The sequence below is a fragment of the Siphateles boraxobius genome, unplaced genomic scaffold (genome assembly GCF_051911475.1).
Source record: "Siphateles boraxobius isolate OS27281-9 unplaced genomic scaffold, OSU_SipBor_1 88, whole genome shotgun sequence".
Classification (NCBI taxonomy): domain Eukaryota; kingdom Metazoa; phylum Chordata; class Actinopteri; order Cypriniformes; family Leuciscidae; genus Siphateles; species Siphateles boraxobius.
In genome coordinates this window covers 657452-681863 of record NW_027509217.1, presented here as the reverse complement: position 1 = coordinate 681863, position 24412 = coordinate 657452, and the positions used below count along the sequence as shown (strand labels likewise).

Genomic DNA, 24412 nt, shown 5'->3' with positions numbered 1-24412 from the left:
TTACTTCAACAGGCATGATAGCAGGATCCAGAAGGCTTCACGTGATCTGTAGCTTAAGAGGTTCATCCTTCGGTCTAAAGAACAGTGCTTTTTCCTGAGCACAAGCCTTTCTTAAAGAAGATCCACAAACTTACACTGGGCTTTTATTCTCTTTCATACTTTAACAACCACAAATAATAGTAAAATTTGTAGCTCACAACATCATAGATAGCACAGATTCTGGATGATTCTTGGCTAAATCTCACCCATCTAAAACAGGAGTGTCCCTGATGAACATAATGTGATAGATCATTAGCTTTGCCCTACTTCTGCTAATGTCAGTATAAGGCCTAGAAATACAATATAACACTCTTAAGTGCCGAAAAAGGGATATGATCTTTCTGTAGAGAAGACGCTGTAAATATAACCCTGATGAAGTGGTGAATTCATACATGAGTATACAAGGATCAGAATACAAGCTGCATAAATGACCTAAATAAAGGGTAAGAAAAAAGGTGGAAATTGGTCATGAGAAAAAATAAGGTCGGTTTTTGGTGCAAGAAACCTTGACTAACATTGTAAGTGTTGTAAAAAAAAAACATTGTAAAATGTATGAAAGGACTCATTTAATTTAAATAATTTCTTTTTCAAAACATTTTTTTCTTAGAACACACAAATGAAAACTGTACAAATATACAGTTGTTTCTTCCACTTCTATTAAGAGGAAGAGTAGCTAAAAGTATAGAATTCAGTTTATGATATAATGGCAGAAATGAAAAGATAAAAGAAATAATAACTAATAGGATAATTCTGAGTTGCTGATCTGTCATAAAGAGTTTGTGGTGTCCGGTGTTAAAGTTTATGGCGACATAATCTTTGCATTAAGGCATTTCAAATTCAATAAACGTCCCCTGCTTACAATTAACAAGGGAAGTGAAATGCAAATACCAACAAAATTCACAAATGTTTTCTTCAGCCCAGAAGACTCTCCTTTCACACAGTTTCCACAGTAAGGCAAGTATCAGAGGCATGTGGAAAGTATATCTTGAGAGCGGTGTTCATTTCAAGCAGCCTGTTTCTCCTGTGAAGCTGGAGGCTCCTCCTGGATCTCTCCTCTCTCTTGGTTCCAGTCCTTCAACCCAATCGGAAGACTTGTGTCTTCCTCGAAGCTGCCAGTGCCCTCCACAAACTCCTCATATGTGGACTTCTCCTCGAACGGCCTGGGTCCCAGCAACTCCACCATGTCAGCTTTGTCTAGAACTTCTTTTTCCAGCAAACGATTTCCAACCTATTCGCAAAAACAAATGGATATTTGCATCAACCAGACAATCAATAGAATGTCACTAAACAGGTCACTTTGAAAGCTTAACTTGACTCTAATGACACTAAAATCTCTTAGTATGAACTAAAATCTCTGCTTTGTGGTAGAGCTAATGCCTCGTTTACACTGTCAGTGAAATGTGACCCAATTCCGATTTTTTGCTCATATGTGACACAGACCGGATGTGTTCTATGACCGTGTAAACAGGAAAAAAACGCATGCATTCGGATATTTCGAGATCGGTTTCAGGCCTCGTTCATATGTGGAAGTAAATCAGATATAATCAGATATGTGCCAGTGTGACGGTCATGTAAACAGGCAGATCGGATTTTCTGAGGCATTAGGCTACGTATCCACGGTTTCAAGACAAGAGCAACCCTGACACGCATCTGCGAAACGTCGTGTCTTCATAGGAGAGGAATGTGGACAAACGTTGACACATCAAAGGTTGGCTTGCTCATCCTAAAATTTCGGACCCACTGCTCCTCGTTAAAGCCCTTCACGATCTCATTAAAGTGCGTATCTATAGCACGAATTTTATTTCACGCGCCATTTACGCCAAAAATTGTTTTTGCCTGCATATGATACGCTGTTTTCGCGTGCAATTTGCAACACACTCCACATACAGGGTGGGAATTATGTAATTTTAGGGGCAAGGCCATTTGGCCTCCACCTTTTCTTTTTTTGGGGGGGGGGGGGGGGGGGGGGGGCACCAAGGCCATATGACAGGGCACAAAGGCATTTGAGTACAAATCGATGGTTTTCCCATTCAGATTGATACCATAACATGGTAATTCCCTGTGCATCATGGTGAGCCTGACTGGCCTTACTGCAATGGATTCAGAGAAATCAAATTGTGCAATTTACAAAAACACAATTGCATCGGGAAATATACATGTGCTGGTCTGCAATTTATTGTCTATGGAGGCCTATACGATTGTACAAATAAGAAAATTCAGCTTGAGATCAGGGCTTGTCAAATTCAGCAACCCTTGAATGTATTGAAAGAGGTCTCTGTTTCCAACTACAACCTGTTAAGTTGCAACCCCACTTTTGAAATCCCAGAAATGGCATACCCAAACTGAAACAGATACAGTTCATGAACCCTTTATATGAGTATGATCTCATTTGAAAGCTGACACCTGGTAGTTTATTGCAAATGTAGAATTAATTATTGTCATAATGAAAAAATAGTTATAAATAGATTTTAAAAAATTAAAGTTATGAGAATTTTTTTTTTATGAAACATCTTCATGAAAATAAAATTGAAGTTGGCATTGTATCAATCTAGAAATGCACTGCAGCTAAAGCCACATGTCTGACCATGTTATACTTAAAATCTGAAGATGATATGTCTGAAACTCTGTATTTAGGTAAATGTTTTTCAAGATCATGTCATATGACTTTATTTATTAGCTTAGCACACCATCAATACACGACAATTTATGAGATTAAAACCTTGTTTGTGCTCCAAACTTACTTTATAACTCAAGTCGAGTGTTCTAAATAACCTTCTGTGATCTGATTTGGCTTCAGATTAAAAAAAATCAGACAGAAAATATAATATTTTATGTATAATGCAACGATGATAAAGTCTATCGATTAGCATAACATTATACATAATCTATTATTATGAAAATGCCTGACATGGCTCGAAGAACACAGGTGAGTCAAATATCATTGCAAAAATGTTTATTGTCTTCAAAACGACATAATCTGCATGTGATCCGTTAGCTCTGTTTGTGGTCGGAGATTTGGGATTTCCTGCATTGTCGAACGCTATTCTTTATGTGTTTCAAATATGGACTACAATGTTCAGTAGAGCGCCCTCAGGCTGCTGGTATGAATTGAAAACACAGCACATCAGTATACAGCGCTCATAATGATTACATCGACGCATTGGCGCTTTATACATGGAACTTGGACAGGACCAGGGCACACAGGCCACTGTGGCCGTACAATGATTTTTTTTTCACGGGGCATGAAGGCCAAAGTGTAGGGCAACGGCGGCCATGGCCGCGGTATAATTCCCACCCTGTCCACATCCCTAATCCTACCCAAGGGGTTTACAGTGCGCATAATGCATGCAAAAACTATTTTTGGCATATAAATGGCACAAGAAATAAAATTAGTTGTATAGATACGCATTTTAATGAGATCGTGTTGTATGTTCCCACCAGTCCTGAGATCTCTCTCGCACACAATAACTGAAGCACATGCGCAGCTGCAATGATGGCCCTTTTCGTCCTCCTCCGCCTCAAAATCATGCTGATGTTTGGCGAACTTCACATAGGCCTATATCGCAAAGCTAGGATCAAGCATATTTCGTGTTCGTCCATCTGTGCCAGAACCCCCTTTGAGCATGCGCGATGTTTCAGATAGTATGTCAAGTGTAAACAGATGTGATATGGGTCACAATTGAAAGAACGTGTAAACGGACGGTCAAAAAAATCAGATATAGGCAACAAATCAGAATTGGGCATCAAGACCTGCAGTGTAAACGAGGCCTAAGTGACCTCAACATAACTTGAAGATTATACAGCTATGCTGCATTATTTAAAGGAAAAAGCAAGTAGATGAGAAAAGTAATGGGACCAAGGACTGAACCCTGAGGCACTCCACAGGTCATTAGATTTTGTAATTGCCACTAGTTATGCTTCACTCCATTTAAAGCTGTAAATCCACACTGCCAGTTGTTCTCACCATCTCCACCTGCTCTCGTTTCTCAGAGACGAGCTCCAGTGTTCTCTGAAAGGCCCGGTCCACCAGATTTCTGACCTCCTCATCAATGAGTTCTGCCGTAGCCTCGCTGTAGGGCTTCTCCAGAACCATCTCTCCTTGCCGGGGCAGGTCAAAGGACACCTGCCCCACTTTCTCACTCATGCCAAACTGCACAATCTATGAGAAAAGTAGGCAAAGAAAATTGTCAAATAAAGATAGTGTCAATCAAAAATGTGTTATTAAATAAAAATTGATTCCTCTTATCGATTCCTTTGTGTGCATTTGAATATGCCTTTAAACCATTCAAGCACGAGATGACTCAAGCTGTTTTCTGTGCTGCACACATGAGTAACAGCAACCTAATATTCCTGCTGCTCTCTATAATAACGCTAAACAAGACAAAGACAAATATTGACTCGCTGTTCTTGACTGAATAACTTTAACTATATTTGTAATGTATATTTCAGGGCTCGAGACTAACGCCGTCCTATCGTCCTGGGGACGATAGAAAATGTGTTTAGGACGAACAGAAATATTCTCCAGGACGCCTACAGGACGAAAGACATTTTTGTATGTGTGTTCTTTTATTACTATCCTATTAGGCTAACTTACTTAGAAAATGCCAAAATTAACCGACCAAACGCTGACTAACAGTTACAACGGAGCGCGTCTTCTCATGCTGTTACTATAGTTACTATCACTGGCCGCTACTCACCCGGAGACGTGTTCCGCGGTACCGGGTGCATATATCAAATGACTTAATGACATCGCAAATATGTTGCGCTGGTTAAACAACGGTAACTATAAAACATATTGCTTTGCTTTTCATATTTGCTAAATAATAGCTACCGTCTGTGTCTGTCTCAATGGGGCTGTTTACACCTGGCCACTTCATGCATTTTCTCAGATCGGATAGCTATCTGATTAATCAAAACGATTCCATTTACATCTGGACACACAAATGTGTTTTTCACAAAACGGAAATAAATCCTATCTTCAATTCCCGCGCTATATGCAGATTTAATATAGTTCACGTCACCGAAAGCAACAGATATGAGCTACATTTTATTGATCATCAGCTAAAATCAAAATCAAAGACCGCAATAAGAGAGTGGCAACATCACTGGTGAGATCATTCCATTTCTTTACTTTTAATGAAGATGATTATGTCTTAAGCGTCTGCAACTTTGATTTGTGGTAATTTGCACGCTGGCTTGATGAATAGATCGCTCATCTGCGGTGATGCTGAAGTAGCGCCGTCATATCTGGCTATAACATGACATATAACCTATCACACGTTTATTTTTTAAGCATGGTTGAGGGGAGTTAAATCTACATGTGCTTTCAAAAACCAGATGCATTTACACTTGTCCAGTTTCGTCTGGAATGAGTCTCAGACCTCCTCCTGAAGTGGTTTGAGTGATCGGATTTAAATCCGTCTCGAAATCGTTTCGGAGGGCATTTACACCTGGTCTTTTCACGATCAGAGAGCTATCCGATCACAGAAAACGTATGAAGTGGCCAGGTGTAAACAGCCCCATAGAGCTTGCTTTTAAAAGCTTGAGCGCCAACGTCATTCATGTCATTGGATCACTTGTGGTGACGATGCAGTGTGGGCAGGCTTAAGAGTCCACACGTGGGGTAGAAGCCGCTGATTGGCTGAGAAGCTTTCACTCAAAGCTTTCTCGGGCTGCTTATTGGATGAACTGCTAAAATGAAAATCACTCACTAGTCACCATAGACCTGGGTCAAAATGGACGAGCCCAGTATTTATTTGTTATTGTTTAATCCAACCAACTCAAAAACGTTTTGAGCTGTATGTATTTTTCTCTTAATTTTTGTATATGTAAAAAGAAAAAGAAAAAAAGATTTGTTCTGCATGAATACAAAAAAGCATTTAACTCCTGATATTTTTTATTAAAACTGTTTTTTTACCTGTTTACAGATAACTACTGTAAAAGTTAGTCTGGAGCCCTGGTATATTTATAAAGTCCAGTGTCCACATTTGACAACAGTTTCTGTACCTGAATACCTGAAAATCTAAAACACTGTTTATATCAAACGTATCTTTGTTCAGTTGTATCTATTTGTTGCGATTGCTAATTTTTTTATTTGTTCTTTTTAAATTACTGAGTGTTAACTTGTCTTTAACAATGCATGAAATTTATATAAGTTAGGCTAGTTGTTTTCACTATGGTATTAGGCAACAGTTGTAAACCATAGGCAACAGTTCCTTGTGCACGTGTTCTTTAGCCTGTTGATTTTTGTTCATGATATTCAGCAACAATTAAATGTTTTGCAATAAGACTAAATGTGAATGATATTCAAGTTTTTTTTTACCTGATTTGAATCGAAATTAGGAATCAATAAGAATCGGAATCAATAAGCAGAAACAAAATCGGAGTCGTTAAAATTCAAACAATACCCAACCCTAATGAGCTATCACCAATGTGTTGTTCAATCATAGCATTAAAAATTATTTTCTGCTAACAATCTAATTATTGTTAAAGTGATACATTGACTATTCTGAATGTCAGTTTCAGCTCTACTCAAAATTGACTGTTCCTATATTGTACATTGCTTTGGATAAAAGCTTCTGCTAAATGGAAAATATACTGGAAAATCAGTGCAAAATGTCACTATGGCAAATTGAATAACACACAAAACAAGCACAATCTCTATACCTGAGCGTACGCTGACTGCGTGATCTTCTTAAGGTCGTCTTGAGCCCCAGTCGTGATCCTGCCGAAAAACACCTGCTCGGCCACTCGCCCGCCCAGCATCATACACATCCTATCGAAGAGCTGCTCACGGGTGTATAAATACTGCTCTTTCGGAAGGTACTGTGCATAACCCAGGCCTTTACCTCTAGGAATTATGGAAACCTGGAATACGTAAATTTCAATAAAACAATTTACAGACGAATGACTCAATTTAAGCTATAATCCAACATGTAGGGCCCTGACCTTGAGCAGAGGGTCAGCATGCTGGAGAAACCAGCCCACGACAGCATGTCCTGCTTCATGATAGGCTACAGTCTTTTTCTCAGTGGGTTGTAATACCTGAGTCTTCTTCTCCAGCCCTAAAAGATGAGAGCACAAAATATCAATGACTAAAAATTTATTGGATTTGAACCTTAGGATAGTTAAAGTCCCCCTGTAGTCAATAATTGTATCCCTTAAATCTCAACTTTCATCACCAAAATCACATATTTAAGGGTTTTTTCCTTCCTTCATGCCTTAAAATATCTTGAATGTAACTCGACACTCTTGCCTAATTTAGTATACGCGGTTCTAGGAATATGCACATGAGCCCCGCCTCCACTCACTCACTCACTCAGAGATCCACTCGTTGACGATCACACGTTGATCTGATTGGTTACAAGGTAGTTTGTGACGTCAGAAACACCAGCGATTTCAAACCGTGTTTTTGAGACTGTCTTTGGTTCACTGCAGTTTTACGGAGAAAATAGTCCTAAAACACCACATAGACATATAAACTACATTAAAAGCTTGATTTTCACCACAGGGGGACTTCAAAGCTGCATAAGCCAACTTAAGAAATCATATACGCAAAGCTTCAGCTCCACTAAAGAGGATAGAATTATTCACGTACGGTCATATCCCTACTTTACATTATGTGAAGGAAACATGTAGATTAGAAAACGCATGGGACCCAGGACTGAACCATGAGGTACACCACAGGTCACTGCTGATGTCACTAATATCTCTAAGACATTATACGACTGCAGTTAGAGAGACAAGGCAGGCCCTACCAATAAACTCAATTACTCCTGATTTTTGTTACATCCAGTGCTGTTATTTTGGTTACAGATCTGAACATGTAGATCACAAGCATCAGGCTTTGTGTTAGTCGGATGTTTGTTAGATATTCTGCATTTCTAAGCTCACCTCCGATGACTCTGTCGATGGCCTGCTCAAAATGCTTAACACCAATGAATTCATTCAGATGTCTGGCAGCAATGAGAGCTGCCTCATTACACACATTTGCAATATCAGCACCTGGAGGAGAGAAGATATTCTGTCTTTATATAGCAAGAACACAGCAATATTATGACAACACTTATGATTTTTTAATTATCATAACAACTACATTAGCCTACTCCCAAACATATGTAATTATCATACAACGTATAATTTTCCTGCTTTGCCTTGCACATTCACTCTTTTCAATAGGAAAATTAGCATGCGTGCAAGTCGTCGCTCGCTCACCGGTGAAGCCAGGCGTGGCGGCGGCCATCTTCCTCGCGATGGCGTCCCGGTCCAGATTGGGGTCCAGTTTGAGCGGCCGCAGGTGAACTCTGAATATAGACGCCCGACCCTTAATATCAGGAGGTCCTGAAGGATCGACAGAACACAAACCTTAGATGCTCTTCAGTCGGACATATTCGTTCTAAGTAGGGATGCACGATATATCAGCCACCATATCGGTATCGGCCGATACATGTTTATTTTTAATGTTATCGTTCCGAGCTAGAAATTTGGCTGATATATTAAAGCTGATAAATAATGGATTATTTCCTTCAGCTGAGACACTTCAGATGCACACGTTCAACATGATGGGTTTGAGCTGCTTGAAATATGATGGATAAAAAGGATAATACTGTTCAGTGCAACAAGTCATATAAGCTACATAAAATTATAACGAGAACCTTATAATTGTGTGCTTAGGACATGGCTTTTAATGTTGAAACTTTTATTTTGTAATCAGGCACTCAAATTATTTAAAAAAATTGGATTTATTGGCCAATATATCAATTATTGGCTTTCAAATATTATATTATTCAAATAAGGATTATCGGTATCGGACAATTTTCAGCCCGGTCCATCCCTAGGTCGAAGCCCACTGCACAAGAACTTCGTGGTCGACCAATATAATGTTTTTATGCCAATAGCTTCGAGAGCAGATTTCAGATTGAATTTCACAAAAAAAATAGTAAATAACATGCTGCAATTCATTTTAGATTTATTTGACAATATTTATAACAAATAGCAACTCGATTCTGTAATCCTATTATAAACTTTTTTACAAATAAAGAAACACAAAGTACAAGTAAAAAAACACTATCTGATAAGTCTGTGCGCATTTCTCATTAAAGTCCTGGTAACACTAATAGAGCACACAGTAAATATGACATGAACATAACATAATGTCTAAATATAGTCTGAAATGCAGGATTTTTGACTTTGTTGCTCATGCAAGTCCAATGACAGAGTACATGTGTTTTTATGCATGCACATTTCAAAGGATTGCTTGATTCGCTAAAGTCTCATCTAGATATTGACTTACTATTGAAAGCTAATTCTATAATACTTTTTCATGTACTGTTTACATTCTTTGTTTAACAGCTCTAATGATTTATTAGACAGAACTGTTAAAGGCCCCCTGAAATCAAAATAAGTTTTTTAGCTTTTAGTATGAATATGAATAAGCTGGTGTGTCCAAAACAATGACAAAATTCACATTTAGGAGATAAGCATCCAAAAATTACAGTCTCTCACTTCCGCTAAAATGAATCAGGGATTTTTATGACATCACTGCGGACTTCAGCTTCTCATCACATCTTCTGTCCAATCAAATTCTCTCTAAAATCTAAAGCTCCGCCCCCTCTGCTATAAACACCCCCTGGCCGAAGCGACTGCTGACACGTCACAGAGCAATATGGGTCAGAGATGTGTGTTCGGCTGCTCAAACGCTCGAGTTTTATTCCAATTTTGAAACTGTACGTTGGTTAAGAATGAAACGGCTAGAATTTATTCATGCCTCTATTATTGAATCCTTGAATCATCAGCGCTCAGATTCGCTTCAATGGTGCTGTCAAGTACAACTCTGTCTTTGAGGGAAACTAAACGCTATTGGCTATTTGAAAAGGGGGAGGAGCCATTCAATATGTCCCGCCTTAGCTTCCCGTTTCAGTGGAAATTACGTCAACACATCAAACAAAGCTGCGCGACCCAAGGCACTTCAGTGGGTCTTTAATCAAAGACTGTAAAATAATGCAGCTCTGATGCTGGCTTTCTCTGCGATGTCAAAATAAAAGTTCAGGTGCTGTGAAAATAAAAGTCTAACACTTCATACACTTAAACAGAAAACCAAAACCGTCCGTGACGATATATCAGTCGACATAAGGCCAACAGTTAAACAGAAAAATAAATAAAAATCAGTCGACTGCTAAGTATTATATTTATATTAGTGGTGGGCCGTTATCGGCGTTAACGTGCTGCGTTAACGTGAGAATCTTATCGTGCGATAAAAAAAATATCGCCGTTAATCTATTCTCAAAGTTGGGTTGGGATCATAAAATAGCTTTTTCGAATATCGTTATATTTTCGCGCAAATTGCGCAGCAGGGTATTTTCCTGTCAGGGACACAAGGTGTATACTTTTATATGTTAGGTTGGGCGACGTTCCTCTCGTTACTTTACATGTTGTTAAATGAGTTTATTCCAAGCGCGCTGTATTTTATGGGCATGAGCGATGCTCAATTTACAAATGAATCACTCTTTTGGGTCGATTCTGTTCAAAGACTTCATCAAACAAGTTGGCAGATCTGTCTAAATCGGTTCGCGAATCAGTTCTGTTCAGTTCCTCACGCACTGAATCACTGAAGCGTGTTCAATCACACTCGACACGGAGTCGTAACAGGAAGATTTAAGAACACCAAGAGCTACAGTTTAGTCTAGTGAAAGCAAATCTGCAAATGCATCATATTTTTGCCAGCGATGAAGATCTTTATTAGTTGAACATCTTCGTAAGCTGTCTGTGAATGAATGATATTCCACAGGACGATACATTCGATTTCATTTCATTTCAGGTAATACATTTTACAACCAAACAGATTATTACGCCACGATAGCACTACTAAAAAGTATGACATTATCCGTTGGACATATACATTAATTTATAGGCTACAAAATAAATAAGCTACCATTGTGTACAGTTTATGAAATGAACACCAGCCATCCCGCGGTAATGTGTGTGTATTGCGCAGGGGCATAGTCACACGAATAGTTTACATTGATTGAAACTAATTTGTTTAAAAAGGAGGAGGCTATTGCCGGTAAAGGCAGGTTCACATAAAATCATTATGACATATGACATTATTTTTTGATCTAACGAGCATCTGGTTTGGCGATGCAAAAACGGACTGTAGCGTCGTGCTTATTGTTTTTTTCTTCTTCAAAAAAAACGACGAAAACATGTTACTTGTTCAATTAATAAACAGTTTGTTTGATGACAAATCTCTAAAGATGAAATTGGCCTCCCTTTCTGTCGTTGTAATTGTGCGTTTTATTTATTGATTTTATTTTATAATTTTCTTTGAACGATATTCGACATTTGCTCCTCTATTGTCGAATGGCATTTTTGGCAGAAATTCACATCCCTACGCGAGGCAAACTATTCTCAAAGACTTACTTTTAGTTATTATTTGGGTAGCACACATATTCTGAATAATTTCGGCAGAATTCAAATGAGCCATTTTAATCTAGATTAATTCCAAGATTCCAGTGAGATTAATCTAGATTAAAAAAATTAATCTATGCCCACCTCTAATTTATATACTAAGGCACCTAAGAGATGTAAAGGGAAAAGCTCTTACCCAAGTAAATCTGTCTGTCAAACCTGCCAGGCCGCATCAGTGCTGGGTCAAGCACATCCGGCCTGTTCGTGCCGGCCAGAACTACAACATTGGTACTTGTATTGAAACCTGTAAAAACAAGCAAGTTACACTGTTGATTTGGCATTTTTCAGGATAAATACAAGTCAAGATCTCAATTGAATTTATAAAAATCAAACTAAGTTATATCCAACGTGAGTGTTTGATGCGCGCACCATCCATCTCCACCAGCAGCTGATTGAGTGTGTTCTCCTGCTCGCTCTGCCCGCCGAAGTTCCCGCCGCCCCTCTTCCTGCCCACCGCGTCGATCTCGTCGATGAAGAGGATACACGGGGCGTTCTTCCTCGCCATCACAAACATGTCTCGGACCTACAGAGAAACACACGCTACAATCATTTCACTGCACTGGAATTTACAATGATTTGAAACTAGAGATGCACCGATACTAAATTTCTCAGCCGATAATTCAGAATGATATCGACTGTTTTCTATAATCTTAAATCTAATTTCTTTAATCAGCCGATACCGATTATTGGCCGATACATCGGTGCATCTTTATTTGAACCGATAGTTCAGACTTACTCTGGCTGGACCGACGCCGACGAACATCTCGAGAAACTCTGAGCCGTTGACCGTAATGAAGGGAACGTTAGCTTCTCCGGCAGTGGCTTTAGCCAGCAGCGTTTTACCCGTTCCTGGAGGACCGGACAGCACAGCACCCTGAAGAAACACACAGGAGGAGCGATAATCACACAGGAGGAGGATCGATAATCACACGGTAGGAGGAGCGATAATCACACAGGAGGAGGATTGATAATCACACGGTAGGAGGATCGATAATCACACAGGAGGAGGATTGATAATCACACGGTAGGAGGATCACTAATCACACAGGAGGATCGATAATCACACGGTAGGAGATTCGATAATCACACGGTAGGAGATTCGATAATCACACGGTAGGAGATTCGATAATCACACGGTAGGAGATTCGATAATCACACGGTAGGAGATTCGATAATCACACGGTAGGAGATTCGATAATCACACGGTAGGAGGATCGATAATCACACGGTAGGAGGATCGATAATCACACGGTAGGAGGATCGATAATCACACGTCAGGAGGATCGATAATCACACGTCAGGAGGATCGATAATCACACGGTAGGAGGATCGATAATCACACGGTAGGATCGATAATCACACGGTAGGATCAATAATCACACGGTAGGATCGATAATCACACGGTAGGAGATTCGATAATCACACACACGGTAGGAGATTCGATAATCACACACACGGTAGGAGATTCGATAATCACACACACGGTAGGAGATTCGATAATCACACACACGGTAGGAGATTCGATAATCACACGGTAGGAGATTCGATAATCACACGGTAGGAGATTCGATAATCACACGGTAGGAGATTCGATAATCACACGGTAGGAGATTCGATAATCACACGGTAGGAGATTCGATAATCACACGGTAGGAGATTCGATAATCACACGGTAGGAGGATCGATAATCACACGGTAGGAGATTCGATAATCACACGGTAGGAGATTCGATAATCACACGGTAGGAGATTCGATAACCACACGGTAGGAGGATCGATAATCACACGGTAGGATCGATAATCACACAGGAGGAGGATCGATAATCACACGGTAGGATCACTAATCACACAGGAGGATCGATAATCACACGGTAGGATCACTAATCACACAGGAGGATCGATAATCACACGGTAGGAGATTCGATAATCACACGGTAGGAGATTCGATAATCACACGGTAGGAGGATCGATAATCACACGGTAGGAGGATCGATAATCACACGGTAGGAGGATCGATAATCACACGGTAGGATCGATAATCACACGGTAGGAGATTCGATAATCACACGGTAGGAGATTCGATAATCACACGGTAGGAGATTTGATAATCACACGGTAGGAGATTTGATAATCACACGGTAGGAGGATCGATAATCACACGGTAGGAGGATCGATAATCACACGGTAGGAGGATCGATAATCACACGGTAGGAGGATCGATAATCACACGGTAGGAGGATCGATAATCACACGGTAGGAGGATCGATAATCACACGGTAGGAGGATCGATAATCACACGGTAGGATCGATAATCACACAGGAGGAGGATCGATAATCACACGGTAGGAGGATCGATAATCACACAGGAGGATCGATAATCACACAGGAGGAGGATCGATAATCACACGGTAGGATCGATAATCACACGGTAGGATCGATAATCACACGGTAGGATCACTAATCACACAGGAGGATCACTAATCACACGGTAGGATCGATAATCACACAGGAGGATCGATAATCACACGGTAGGATCACTAATCACACAGGAGGATCGATAATCACACGGTAGGATCGATAATCACACGGTAGGATCGATAATCACACAGGAGGATCGATAATCACACGGTAGGATCGATAATCACACGGTAGGATCGATAATCACACGGTAGGATCACTAATCACACAGGAGGATCGATAATCACACGGTAGGATCGATAATCACACGGTAGGATCGATAATCACACAGGAGGATCGATAATCACACGGTAGGATCGATAATCACACAGGAGGATCGATAATCACACGGTAGGATCACTAATCACACAGGAGGATCGATAATCACACGGTAGGATCACTAATCACACAGGAGGATCGATAATCACACGGTAGGATCACTAATCACACAGGAGGATCGATAATCACACGGTAGGATCGATAATCACACGGTAGGATCGATAATCACACGGTAGGATCACTAATCACACAGGAGGATCACTAATCACACGGTAGGATCGATAATCACACAGGAGGATCGATAATCACACGGTAGGATCACTAATCACACAGGAGGATCGATAATCACACGGTAGGATCGATAATCACACGGTAGGATCGATAATCACACAGGAGGATCGATAATCACACGGTAGGATCGATAATCACACGGTAGGATCGATAATCACACGGTAGGATCGATAATCACACAGGAGGATCGATAATCACACGGTAGGATCGATAATCACACAGGAGGATCGATAATCACACGGTAGGATCGATAATCACACGGTAGGATCGATAATCACACGGTAGGATCGATAATCACACAGGAGGATCGATAATCACACGGTAGGATCGATAATCACACGGTAGGATCGATAATCACACGGTAGGATCGATAATCACACAGGAGGATCGATAATCACACGGTAGGATCGATAATCACACGGTAGGAGCGATAATCACACGGTAGGAGCGATAATCACACGGTAGGATCGATAATCACACGGTAGGATCGATAATCACACGGTAGGATCGATAATCACACGGGAGGATCAATAATCGAACAGGAGGATCGATAATCGAACAGGAGGATCGATAATCACACGGTAGGATCGATAATCACACAGGAGGATCGATAATCACACGGTAGGAGCGATAATCACACGGTAGGATCGATAATCACACGGTAGGATCGATAATCACACAGGAGGATCGATAATCACACAGGAGGATCGATAATCACACGGGAGGATCGATAATCACACGGTAGGATCGATAATCACACGGTAGGATCACTAATCACACAGGAGGATCGATAATCACACGGTAGGATCGATAATCACACGGGAGGATCGATAATCACACGGTAGGAGCGATAATCACACGGTAGGATCGATAACGGTAGGATCGATAATCACACGGTAGGATCGATAATCACACGGGAGGATCAATAATCGAACAGGAGGATCGATAATCGAACAGGAGGATCGATAATCACACGGTAGGATCGATAATCACACGGTAGGATCACTAATCACACAGGAGGATCAATAATCACGGGAGGATCAATAATCACGGGAGGATCAATAATCACACAGGAGGATCGATAATCACACGGTAGGATCGATAATCACACAGGAGGATCGATAATCACACGGTAGGATCGATAATCACACAGGAGGATCGATAATCACACGGTAGGATCGATAATCACACAGGAGGATCGATAATCACACGGTAGGATCGATAATCACACGGTAGGATCGATAATCACACGGTAGGATCGATAATCACACGGTAGGATCGATAATCACACAGGAGGATCGATAATCACACGGTAGGATCGATAATCACACGGTAGGATCGATAATCACACGGTAGGATCACTAATCACACAGGAGGATCGATAATCACACGGTAGGAGCGATAATCACACGGTAGGAGCGATAATCACACGGTAGGATCGATAATCACACGGTAGGATCGATAATCACACGGTAGGATCGATAATCACACGGGAGGATCAATAATCGAACAGGAGGATCGATAATCGAACAGGAGGATCGATAATCACACGGTAGGATCGATAATCACACAGGAGGATCGATAATCACACGGTAGGAGCGATAATCACACGGTAGGATCGATAATCACACGGTAGGATCGATAATCACACAGGAGGATCGATAATCACACAGGAGGATCGATAATCACACGGTAGGAGCGATAATCACACGGTAGGATCGATAACGGTAGGATCGATAATCACACGGTAGGATCGATAATCACACGGGAGGATCAATAATCGAACAGGAGGATCGATAATCGAACAGGAGGATCGATAATCACACGGTAGGATCGATAATCACACGGTAGGATCACTAATCACACAGGAGGATCAATAATCACGGGAGGATCAATAATCACGGGAGGATCAATAATCACGGGAGGATCCCTGATCCAGCCGTGTGTGTCCTGCGCTCAGGCGTACCTTGGGGATCTTGGCTCCCAGATCCTGATACTGCTGTGGGTTCTTGAGGAAGTTGACGAACTCCATGATCTCCAGCTTGGCTTCTTCGCATCCAGCCACGTCCTTGAACTTGATGTCTATGTTGTCCTTCATCATCTTGGCGGTGGACTCGCTCATGCTGAAGGGTCCGCCCCTGGCCCCGCCCATCCCTCCTCCCATTGGCCCACGCCGCAGAGTGAACAGCAGGAAGCCAATCAAAAGCAGGGTGGGAATGAAACTCATCAGGAAAGACCTGCCGAAAAAGGAAGACATATTACTATTAATATAACTATATTAGCGAAGTTTAATGTTATTTATTTCAGCCATCTTGGAATGGTCAACATTTCAGACTCATTATTCACAGTCACGAATGACGTTTCCAAAACGCCACAACATTGTGTAGCCTACGGTTGTAAAACTGCAGAGACACTACAGATTACAGATGAAATGGAATAATGTTTCACAGGTGAGAATGTGTTGGTTAGTTTTTATGTTGTATTATTATAATTAAGAAAATAAAAAAGCAATTAAAAACATTTATAAATGGTGCTCAAAAGTTTTGGGTCAGTAAGAGTTTTTTGTCGTTTGAAAAAATTAATACTTTTGTTCACCAAGGAAGCATTAAACTGATCAAAAATGACAGTAAAGACATTTAAAATGTTACAAAAGAATCCTGGAAAATAAAATGTATCATGGTTTCCTAAAAAATATGAAGCAAATAAATCAAAGAAATGCAGCTTTGGTGAGCAGAAGAGACTTATTTTAAAAAAACTAAAAATATTACCGATCCAAAACTTTTGAACGGCATATATATATATATATATATATATATAACACACAGTAATATGTCGGTAGGAAATATCGTTTTACATTTCCAAACGTTCTTTTTGCCATTAGTTTTAATAATCCAGTGAGATTTGTGTTTGCACAAGGAGTCAGACAGCAGCCGGTCTTATCTCATCATCAGCGAATCTGTGTGTGTGATTACATGAAGAAACTGAGACTAAATCCAGAAGAACTGTGGCAACGTCTCCAAGACACTTGAAGAAACCTTCCTGCAAAGCTCCCTGAAAGACTATGTGCAAGTGTATCTGGACAAAAGCTGTTTTAAACGCAAAGGGTGGTCACATCAAATATTGATTTGATTTAGTTAATAGAAGTTAATTGATAAATAAAATCCATTTATGACATTATTTTTGAAAGCATTCTCACTTTAGAACATTTTTACACAAGAGATAAACAATTTAGATAAATATATCTAAATTACGTCATATGCTCTCAATGACAAATGCAGAACAACTAGTTCATGACATCAAGGCTAGATTATTGTAATGCTCTACTGGGTGGTTGCCCTGCACGCTTAATAAACAAACTACAGCTAGTCCAAAACGCAGCCGCTAGAGTTCTTACCAGAACCAGGAAGTGTGACTATATTAGCCCGGTTCTGTCAACACTGCATTGGCTCCCTATTAAACATCGTATACATTTTACAATTTTGCTGATTACTTACAAAGCACTAAATGGTTTAGCTCCGCAGTACTTGAGCGAGCTCTTAACGCATTATAGTCCTTCACGTCTATTGCAATCTCAAAACTCCGGCCAGTTGATAATACCTAGAATATATAAATCGACTGCTCGCGGTAGATCCTTTTCCTGTTTAGCACCTAAACTTTGGAACAATCTTCCTAACATTGTCCGGGAAGCAGATACACTCTGTCTGTTCAAATCTAGACTAAAAACACATCGCTTTGACCTAGCATACCCATAACACATTATAGACTTCTATAATTTAACGTTAGGCTGCATAGTTTAGATTAGCCTGGACCGGGAACACTTCCCATAAATCCTGATGTACTTGGTACATCATATGAAGGATGGCGTCTACGCTAATATTAGTCTCTCTGTTTATCCCGAGGTTTACAGCAGTCCGGCGGATTCAGGCCGTATCTGGATCTGATGAAGGACCTGCGCCTGGACACGACGACAACGCAGTCCTGAAGTGTCACTAGTCTCTCCCCTGTGACGGCCTCCTTTCCTTTACCTCTGTACTGATAAAACGTTGTCGGGATAATTACGGTTCACGTGGCTACGCAGACGCTATAAAAATTCTGTATTATACATTTTTCAAGGCTTGTACCTTGTACGCTCTCGAGCCACCAGGCACTGCTGTTGTGTGAGTGAGCGGCCGGATCGCATTAAAGGTTTTCTGTTAGAATGGTGTCGTGTTAACGGTCTCTAAGTTAATAACTAATGATCGTTGCGACGGAAGTGAATCAATCAAGACTAACTTTAGCTGGATAATAACTTTATTCTAGAGCTGCTGTAAAGCCAAAACAATCTCTTACTTTAATTTCCTATTATCACTGTAAAGCTGCTTTGATACAATCTATATTGTTAAAAGCGCTATATAAATGAAGGTGACTTGACAAGATCCTAAAACTTTTCACAGAACTGTAGATTTGGACGCAAGTTTCTTCAAGTGTCTTGGATACAGTTCTTCTGGATTTAGTCTGTCTGTTTCTTGTATATATATAAAAAAAGAGCTGCACTAGACATCTAAATTTTTTGTTTAAAAGAGAGATCACGATTCTCACACGATTCTGAACAGACAACTAAAAATAACGTAATTTATTTAAAGTTCTGACAAGGTGTTAATCGCTGCAGTCTACTTAAAAAATTAACTTGATTTCGGGAAATAAAAATGGGTTGAGTGAATCATTCAATGACTCGCTCATAAAGTCTTTACTTGTTTCATTACTGGATGAATCAGCGTTTTTGAATCTCTTGAATGAATGATTCAATGACCAACATTATTTTAGCACTCTCCTGTCGCCACCTACTGGTGTAACGATGTCATTAATACAGTCGTTATTTGAAGCATCAAGTTTCTTTCTAAAGGCTGATTTATACTTCTGCGTCGGACCTACGCCGGAGCCTCTACGCCGTAGACTACGCTTTGGTTTTAATTTATACTTCTGCGTCGTTGTCCGCGTTGACGCACGCAGAGTGAGCATGTGAAACCCGAGGAAGCGGTTTGAGCAGACCAATCACAGCGCTTGCGTCCGCGTAGAATTGACGTGTTGTTACATTTTTGGAGAGGTGCACGTCAGGGTACACCGAAGGGTACGCGCGCTACGCACAGCCTACGACGTAGCTACGGCGTAAGTTCGACGCAGAAGTATAAATTGGGTTTAAAGGTGATTTACTCTATTTCTGTAGACATCAGTGTTTATTTCCGAACTGTAAACTTTATCCCAGTATGTCTCTGCTAATCTGCATGATTGTAATATAGAAATAATGATACTGTGTGTTTGAAAAGACTGTGAAGCTGTTTCATATCTATACATGACAACGGCTCTCTCTGGATCAGATCTGAATGTTCTGATCTGAATCACTGTCATTTAGGAATGAGATTGAGTGAGTGTTTGAATCCAGATCATCACACACACACACACACACACACACACTGACCCGTCACTCTCAGAGGTGTATATAACCGCTGCTCTGTGTGATGGCTCCAGACCCAGCTCATAGTGCGCAGCTTCCAGGTTCCTCTCGAACGTGTCCACGCTGCCGATGTTGAACCACACGTAGCTCTGCAGGCAAACACTCCAGATCAGCGACACAAACACACACACACACTACTGTACAGGGAACCATCATAACTCACAGCTTCAGAGGCGTCGACCCCGGGGACCAGGATCACACGCACAAACTGCTTGTTCACCACCTCTAAACGCTCGACCTGCACACAGAAAAGCCTTTTTCAGAGCAGACGATGAGCTGTGACCCCTGATGAACTTTCAAATGTAAGAGAAAACAATCCAAGGCACTCGAGTAATTCGTTTTTAGAAAAATATAAAAAGCCTTTTTTCTTTCATGCCTTAGATTTTAGAAACCGGTGACAAGCAACGGCACACCAACACGTTGCGGCCAATTAGCCTTTATCAGGGCGTGTGTGACCTTTCACACGTGTTTATCAGATTTAGCGCCTGTTTACACGACATCATTTTCAACTAAAAATGTGAAAGTTTTTATGCGTTTTGGCCGTTCATTTACACGACAACAGTGAAAAAAGGGTTTCAAAATTCAAGTTTTTGAAAACGGTCTCCGTGTAAACAACAAAAACGTGAATCTCTGAAGACGATGACGTCATGCACATGCGTATTGCCTGTTCAGTCTATAGTGTTTCATCGCCATCTACTGGCCTAGCAGCAGAATACAGCGTTTTTAGTCGTTTTCGCAGATCCGTGTGACTGGGGATCGTTTTGATAATGGTGTCGTCTGTATGCGCAAAACTCAAAGGAAAAAATGGAAAAGGAAATCGTTGGGGTGTAAACGTGCCCTCAAACACACACACTACTCCCAGCGCTCTTAAAGCCCTCTCACCAGCCCTCGGTCCAGGTAGCGATGCACGAAGTCCTTCCAGCTGATCTCTCGGCCCGGGTCTCTGAGGTAGAGGATCAGCAGGAGCGACGCGACTCCACCCGCAGTCAGCAGGATATAGCGGAAGTCCTTATCGTCCCACGGCACGTCTCCCTGAAACACCACAACACACACACCTCCTCAAAACACATGACAATCATCTGTATAAAGACACCATTACAAGAGGTTAATAAATATAATTCTCATTACTGTAGTGCGACAAAAACAACGATGTATGCACTCCCCCCCAATATGTGTATGTATTTAAATATAAAAAATAATTATACACAGCACACACTAGGGTGACCAGATGAGATTGGCTGAAATTTGGGACGGGGGTCTAATATGTAGTCATAGAGGCAGAGCGAAACGCATCATAATCTGAAGACCACGGCCACCTTTGGGAGAAACAATCCAACAGTCTGCATTGACTTTGCATTGCGAGAGGCTGCCTCCTTGTTATTTATGACATAACAAAAGACAGAAAAATGCTTAAAAGCTGCTGTGTGACAAGCTGTACAGCAAACAAGCTAAAAAAAACAGAGATACATTTTCATAAGCTTCCAAACCGTAAAAGCCAGCCTTTAAGGAGACAAAAGTGGATACAGGCAATAAAACTTGAAGCATCAGCAGAAGAATGGGTAAATTGTGGGATCCTGACACTCTATGGCTACGTGTGCACAATATATCTCCTCTCAGGTTCACATAGGGTGGTGAAATAAGCAATCGACATGGTTAAAATGATGATTTTTTCTTTTTTACAATATCATGTTGCGTTTCAGTGGGCGTAGTTCTCAGAGTAGTTCGAGAAGTTGCGCTCTGTCTCAATTGATCCACTTTTATGTCCTGAAACAAACGTTTTTTGGGGGACGACAGCTTATAAAAAATTATGTATGGGTTATTTAGCTTGTTTGCTGTACACCTTGTCACACAGCAGCTTTTAAATAAATACGCTCTGTCTCTATTCATTGCCGAAGTATTTTTTTGCCGCGACAAATCAATCACTCCTTTACGACTGGCTGCACATTCATTCACTGAGCTCGCGGCTGCTGCAACTTGCGCTCTCTTCACGACTCAACCTCCACGGACAGTTTTTAATGTTTTAGCAGACAATAACTTGGCTACTCAAGATTTTGCTTTAGTATCATTTTTGGGACAATCAGGGCCGGATTCGGGATTCAGGACAACAGCTTAGATTTCGGGACTGTCCCGAATTTTTCGGGACTCCTGGTCACCCTAGCACACACACATATATATTATGTAAGTGGGACGGTTCCTGTATTGTTAGGAAAATTCAAACTATGGGCATTTGCAGTGAAATTTAGCATTATGCATCTCATATATATATGATGCAGAGCGGTTCATGAGAGTTTGGGTGAGGGTTTACCTGCAGTAATCGACTCTTCCAGTCGTTCCTCCCTCCTTTCCTTCCTCCTCCCGATCCGCTGCCTTTCCCATCTGAGGATGAAGAGGCTGTGAGTGAAGAAGACTCCGGTGAACAGCATTCTGTCACTCATCTCGTGTCATCTTACCTTTAGGAGCCTCAGTGGAGTAAGAGGAGATCGGGAACCGGCAGCGATTCCCTGTGGATGCCACTGGCTTCAGGCGGTTCAGGGATAAAAACTGAGAAAGCAAGGAATTATGAACAGGATTGTTACAGAAGTCATAAATTACTGAAACACATCTAGGAGTTATGTCACCTTGACACGGTTATTTGTTACATTATAACAAAGACCAAACATATGCCAAATCATCCATATATCTATCAATATACAGTAGTCAACATTTGAAATTGTTTTGGATCAAAACCTTTCATCAAAGTTATTCATGAATTTTGAACAATACCCGTTCTTGTCTTCAGATCAAAAAAGTTAACCAAAGTTGTCCTCTTCAAATGTTGACTGACTACTGTATATAAACAAGACAAATTAATAGGTCAGATAATATAACAAGACTAAACAAACCGCAATGATCATATCTCGCACACACTTGATCTGATCAGAGTGATGAAACAAACACATGTGTGTTTAGGGATAAAACGTGAGAAAAGAAGGAATTATGAGCAGGATTATGAGTCAAAAATGACTGAAACACATCTAGGAGTTATGTCACCACGATGACACGGTTATTTGTTACATCATAACAAAGACCAAACATATGCCAAATCATCCATGTCTAGTTATAGACACAAACAAGTATATAGGTCGGATAAAGTAACACGACTAAACAAACAGCAGATGATCATATCACAAACACACTTGATCTGATAAGTTACATCAGTGTGATGAAACAAACACGTGTGTGTGTGTGTGTGAGTGTGTGTCTGACCGGCGGCTGAGCTCCAGTGAGTCCCGCGGCTCCTCGACGGTTAACGCCGCGCAGGAGAGCTCTGATCCCGCAGCGCACAGAAGCAGCGGCCGCCGCGGAGAACAGCGCTGCCATCGGGCCAGAAGACGGTCACAGACCCCGGTCACTCCAGTCTCAGATCCCGTTAACTCTCCACACAGACTCCGGTCACTCCAGTCTCAGATCCCGGTAACTCCAGTCTCAGATCCCGGTAACTCCAGTCTCAGATCCCGGTAACACCAGTCTCGGATCCCGGTAACTCTCGACACAGACCCCGGTCACTCTCGACTCAACCGAGCTTCATTCTCCATCACAGAGGGTTGAGTAACGGCTGCCTGCGCTCAATGACATCTCCGCCAGCAGGACCCACCGCCCGCCTCTGTGCGATGCCTGAGGCACTTTCTGATCTCTTACTTAACACTTTAAAAAAAACTTTTTGGGAGAAACAAGTCATTTTATTGATTAAATAAGTTTTGGATGTTATCATTCTTTTTAGTATTATATACCCAAGGAGAAAAAAACATTTACTCTTAAACAGGCGGTAAAAGTCGACTTGGGGTCCTTATTTTGCAGTATATAACGTCAAGCCCCTCCCCGACACCGATTCTAAAGATTTGATTGGTCATGTCAATCACGCGGAAGTGTTCTCTTCCTCCACTAGAAGGTGCGCAGAAAGCGAGCGACTCACAATGCCAACACCTCCCATTCAAAATTCAGCACAGTATTGTGTCTTATTGCAGACTCTACATTCATAATAGTGATATTTTAAGATTATTAATTCCACTAATTTGAAATTTACTAGAAATTTGCCAAACACATCTAAAAAGAAAAAAGAATGAATGACTGTGATTGGTTCATCCACAACTACGCTGAAAAAAGTAACAGGCATAGCTTGTGTGGAGAAAAAAAGACAGAAACTAACGATTTGAAAAGATACAATGTCGATAATGATAAGAAATATTTTATAAGGTAATTACAGTTTGTTAGATCATAGATGAGGAGAGGAGACGCGCACCTCACTTTCCATTCACAGGGATCCTTCCTAACTGACCAATCAGAGCCAACTTCAGCATGTTAAGCCACGCCCAGTCAGGATTTTGCTTTATTTTTTATTAATATTTGTAAT

General features: G+C 40.9%; 1 protein-coding gene and 1 long non-coding RNA gene across 2 annotated transcripts in view; one reads left to right on the top strand and one right to left on the bottom strand.

Moving 5' to 3' along the window:
• LOC143731909 (uncharacterized) overlaps positions 1–24412 on the top strand; it is a 233212-nt gene that overhangs the window by 142035 nt on the left and 66765 nt on the right. The gene's annotated exons all lie outside the window — the stretch shown is intronic.
• Positions 131–24335, bottom strand: afg3l1 (AFG3-like AAA ATPase 1). Its single transcript, XM_077222504.1, has 16 exons — positions 23269–24335; positions 22473–22563; positions 22328–22398; positions 20905–21054; positions 20186–20260; positions 19987–20111; positions 16498–16768; positions 12242–12379; positions 11875–12028; positions 11642–11749; positions 8254–8379; positions 7933–8043; positions 6988–7103; positions 6706–6906; positions 4004–4198; positions 131–1267 (listed from the first exon to the last, which is right to left on the bottom strand). The coding sequence occupies exons 1-16, from the start codon at positions 23380–23382 to the stop codon at positions 1043–1045; spliced, it is 2271 nt and encodes a 756-aa protein (XP_077078619.1). The 5' UTR covers positions 23383–24335; the 3' UTR covers positions 131–1042.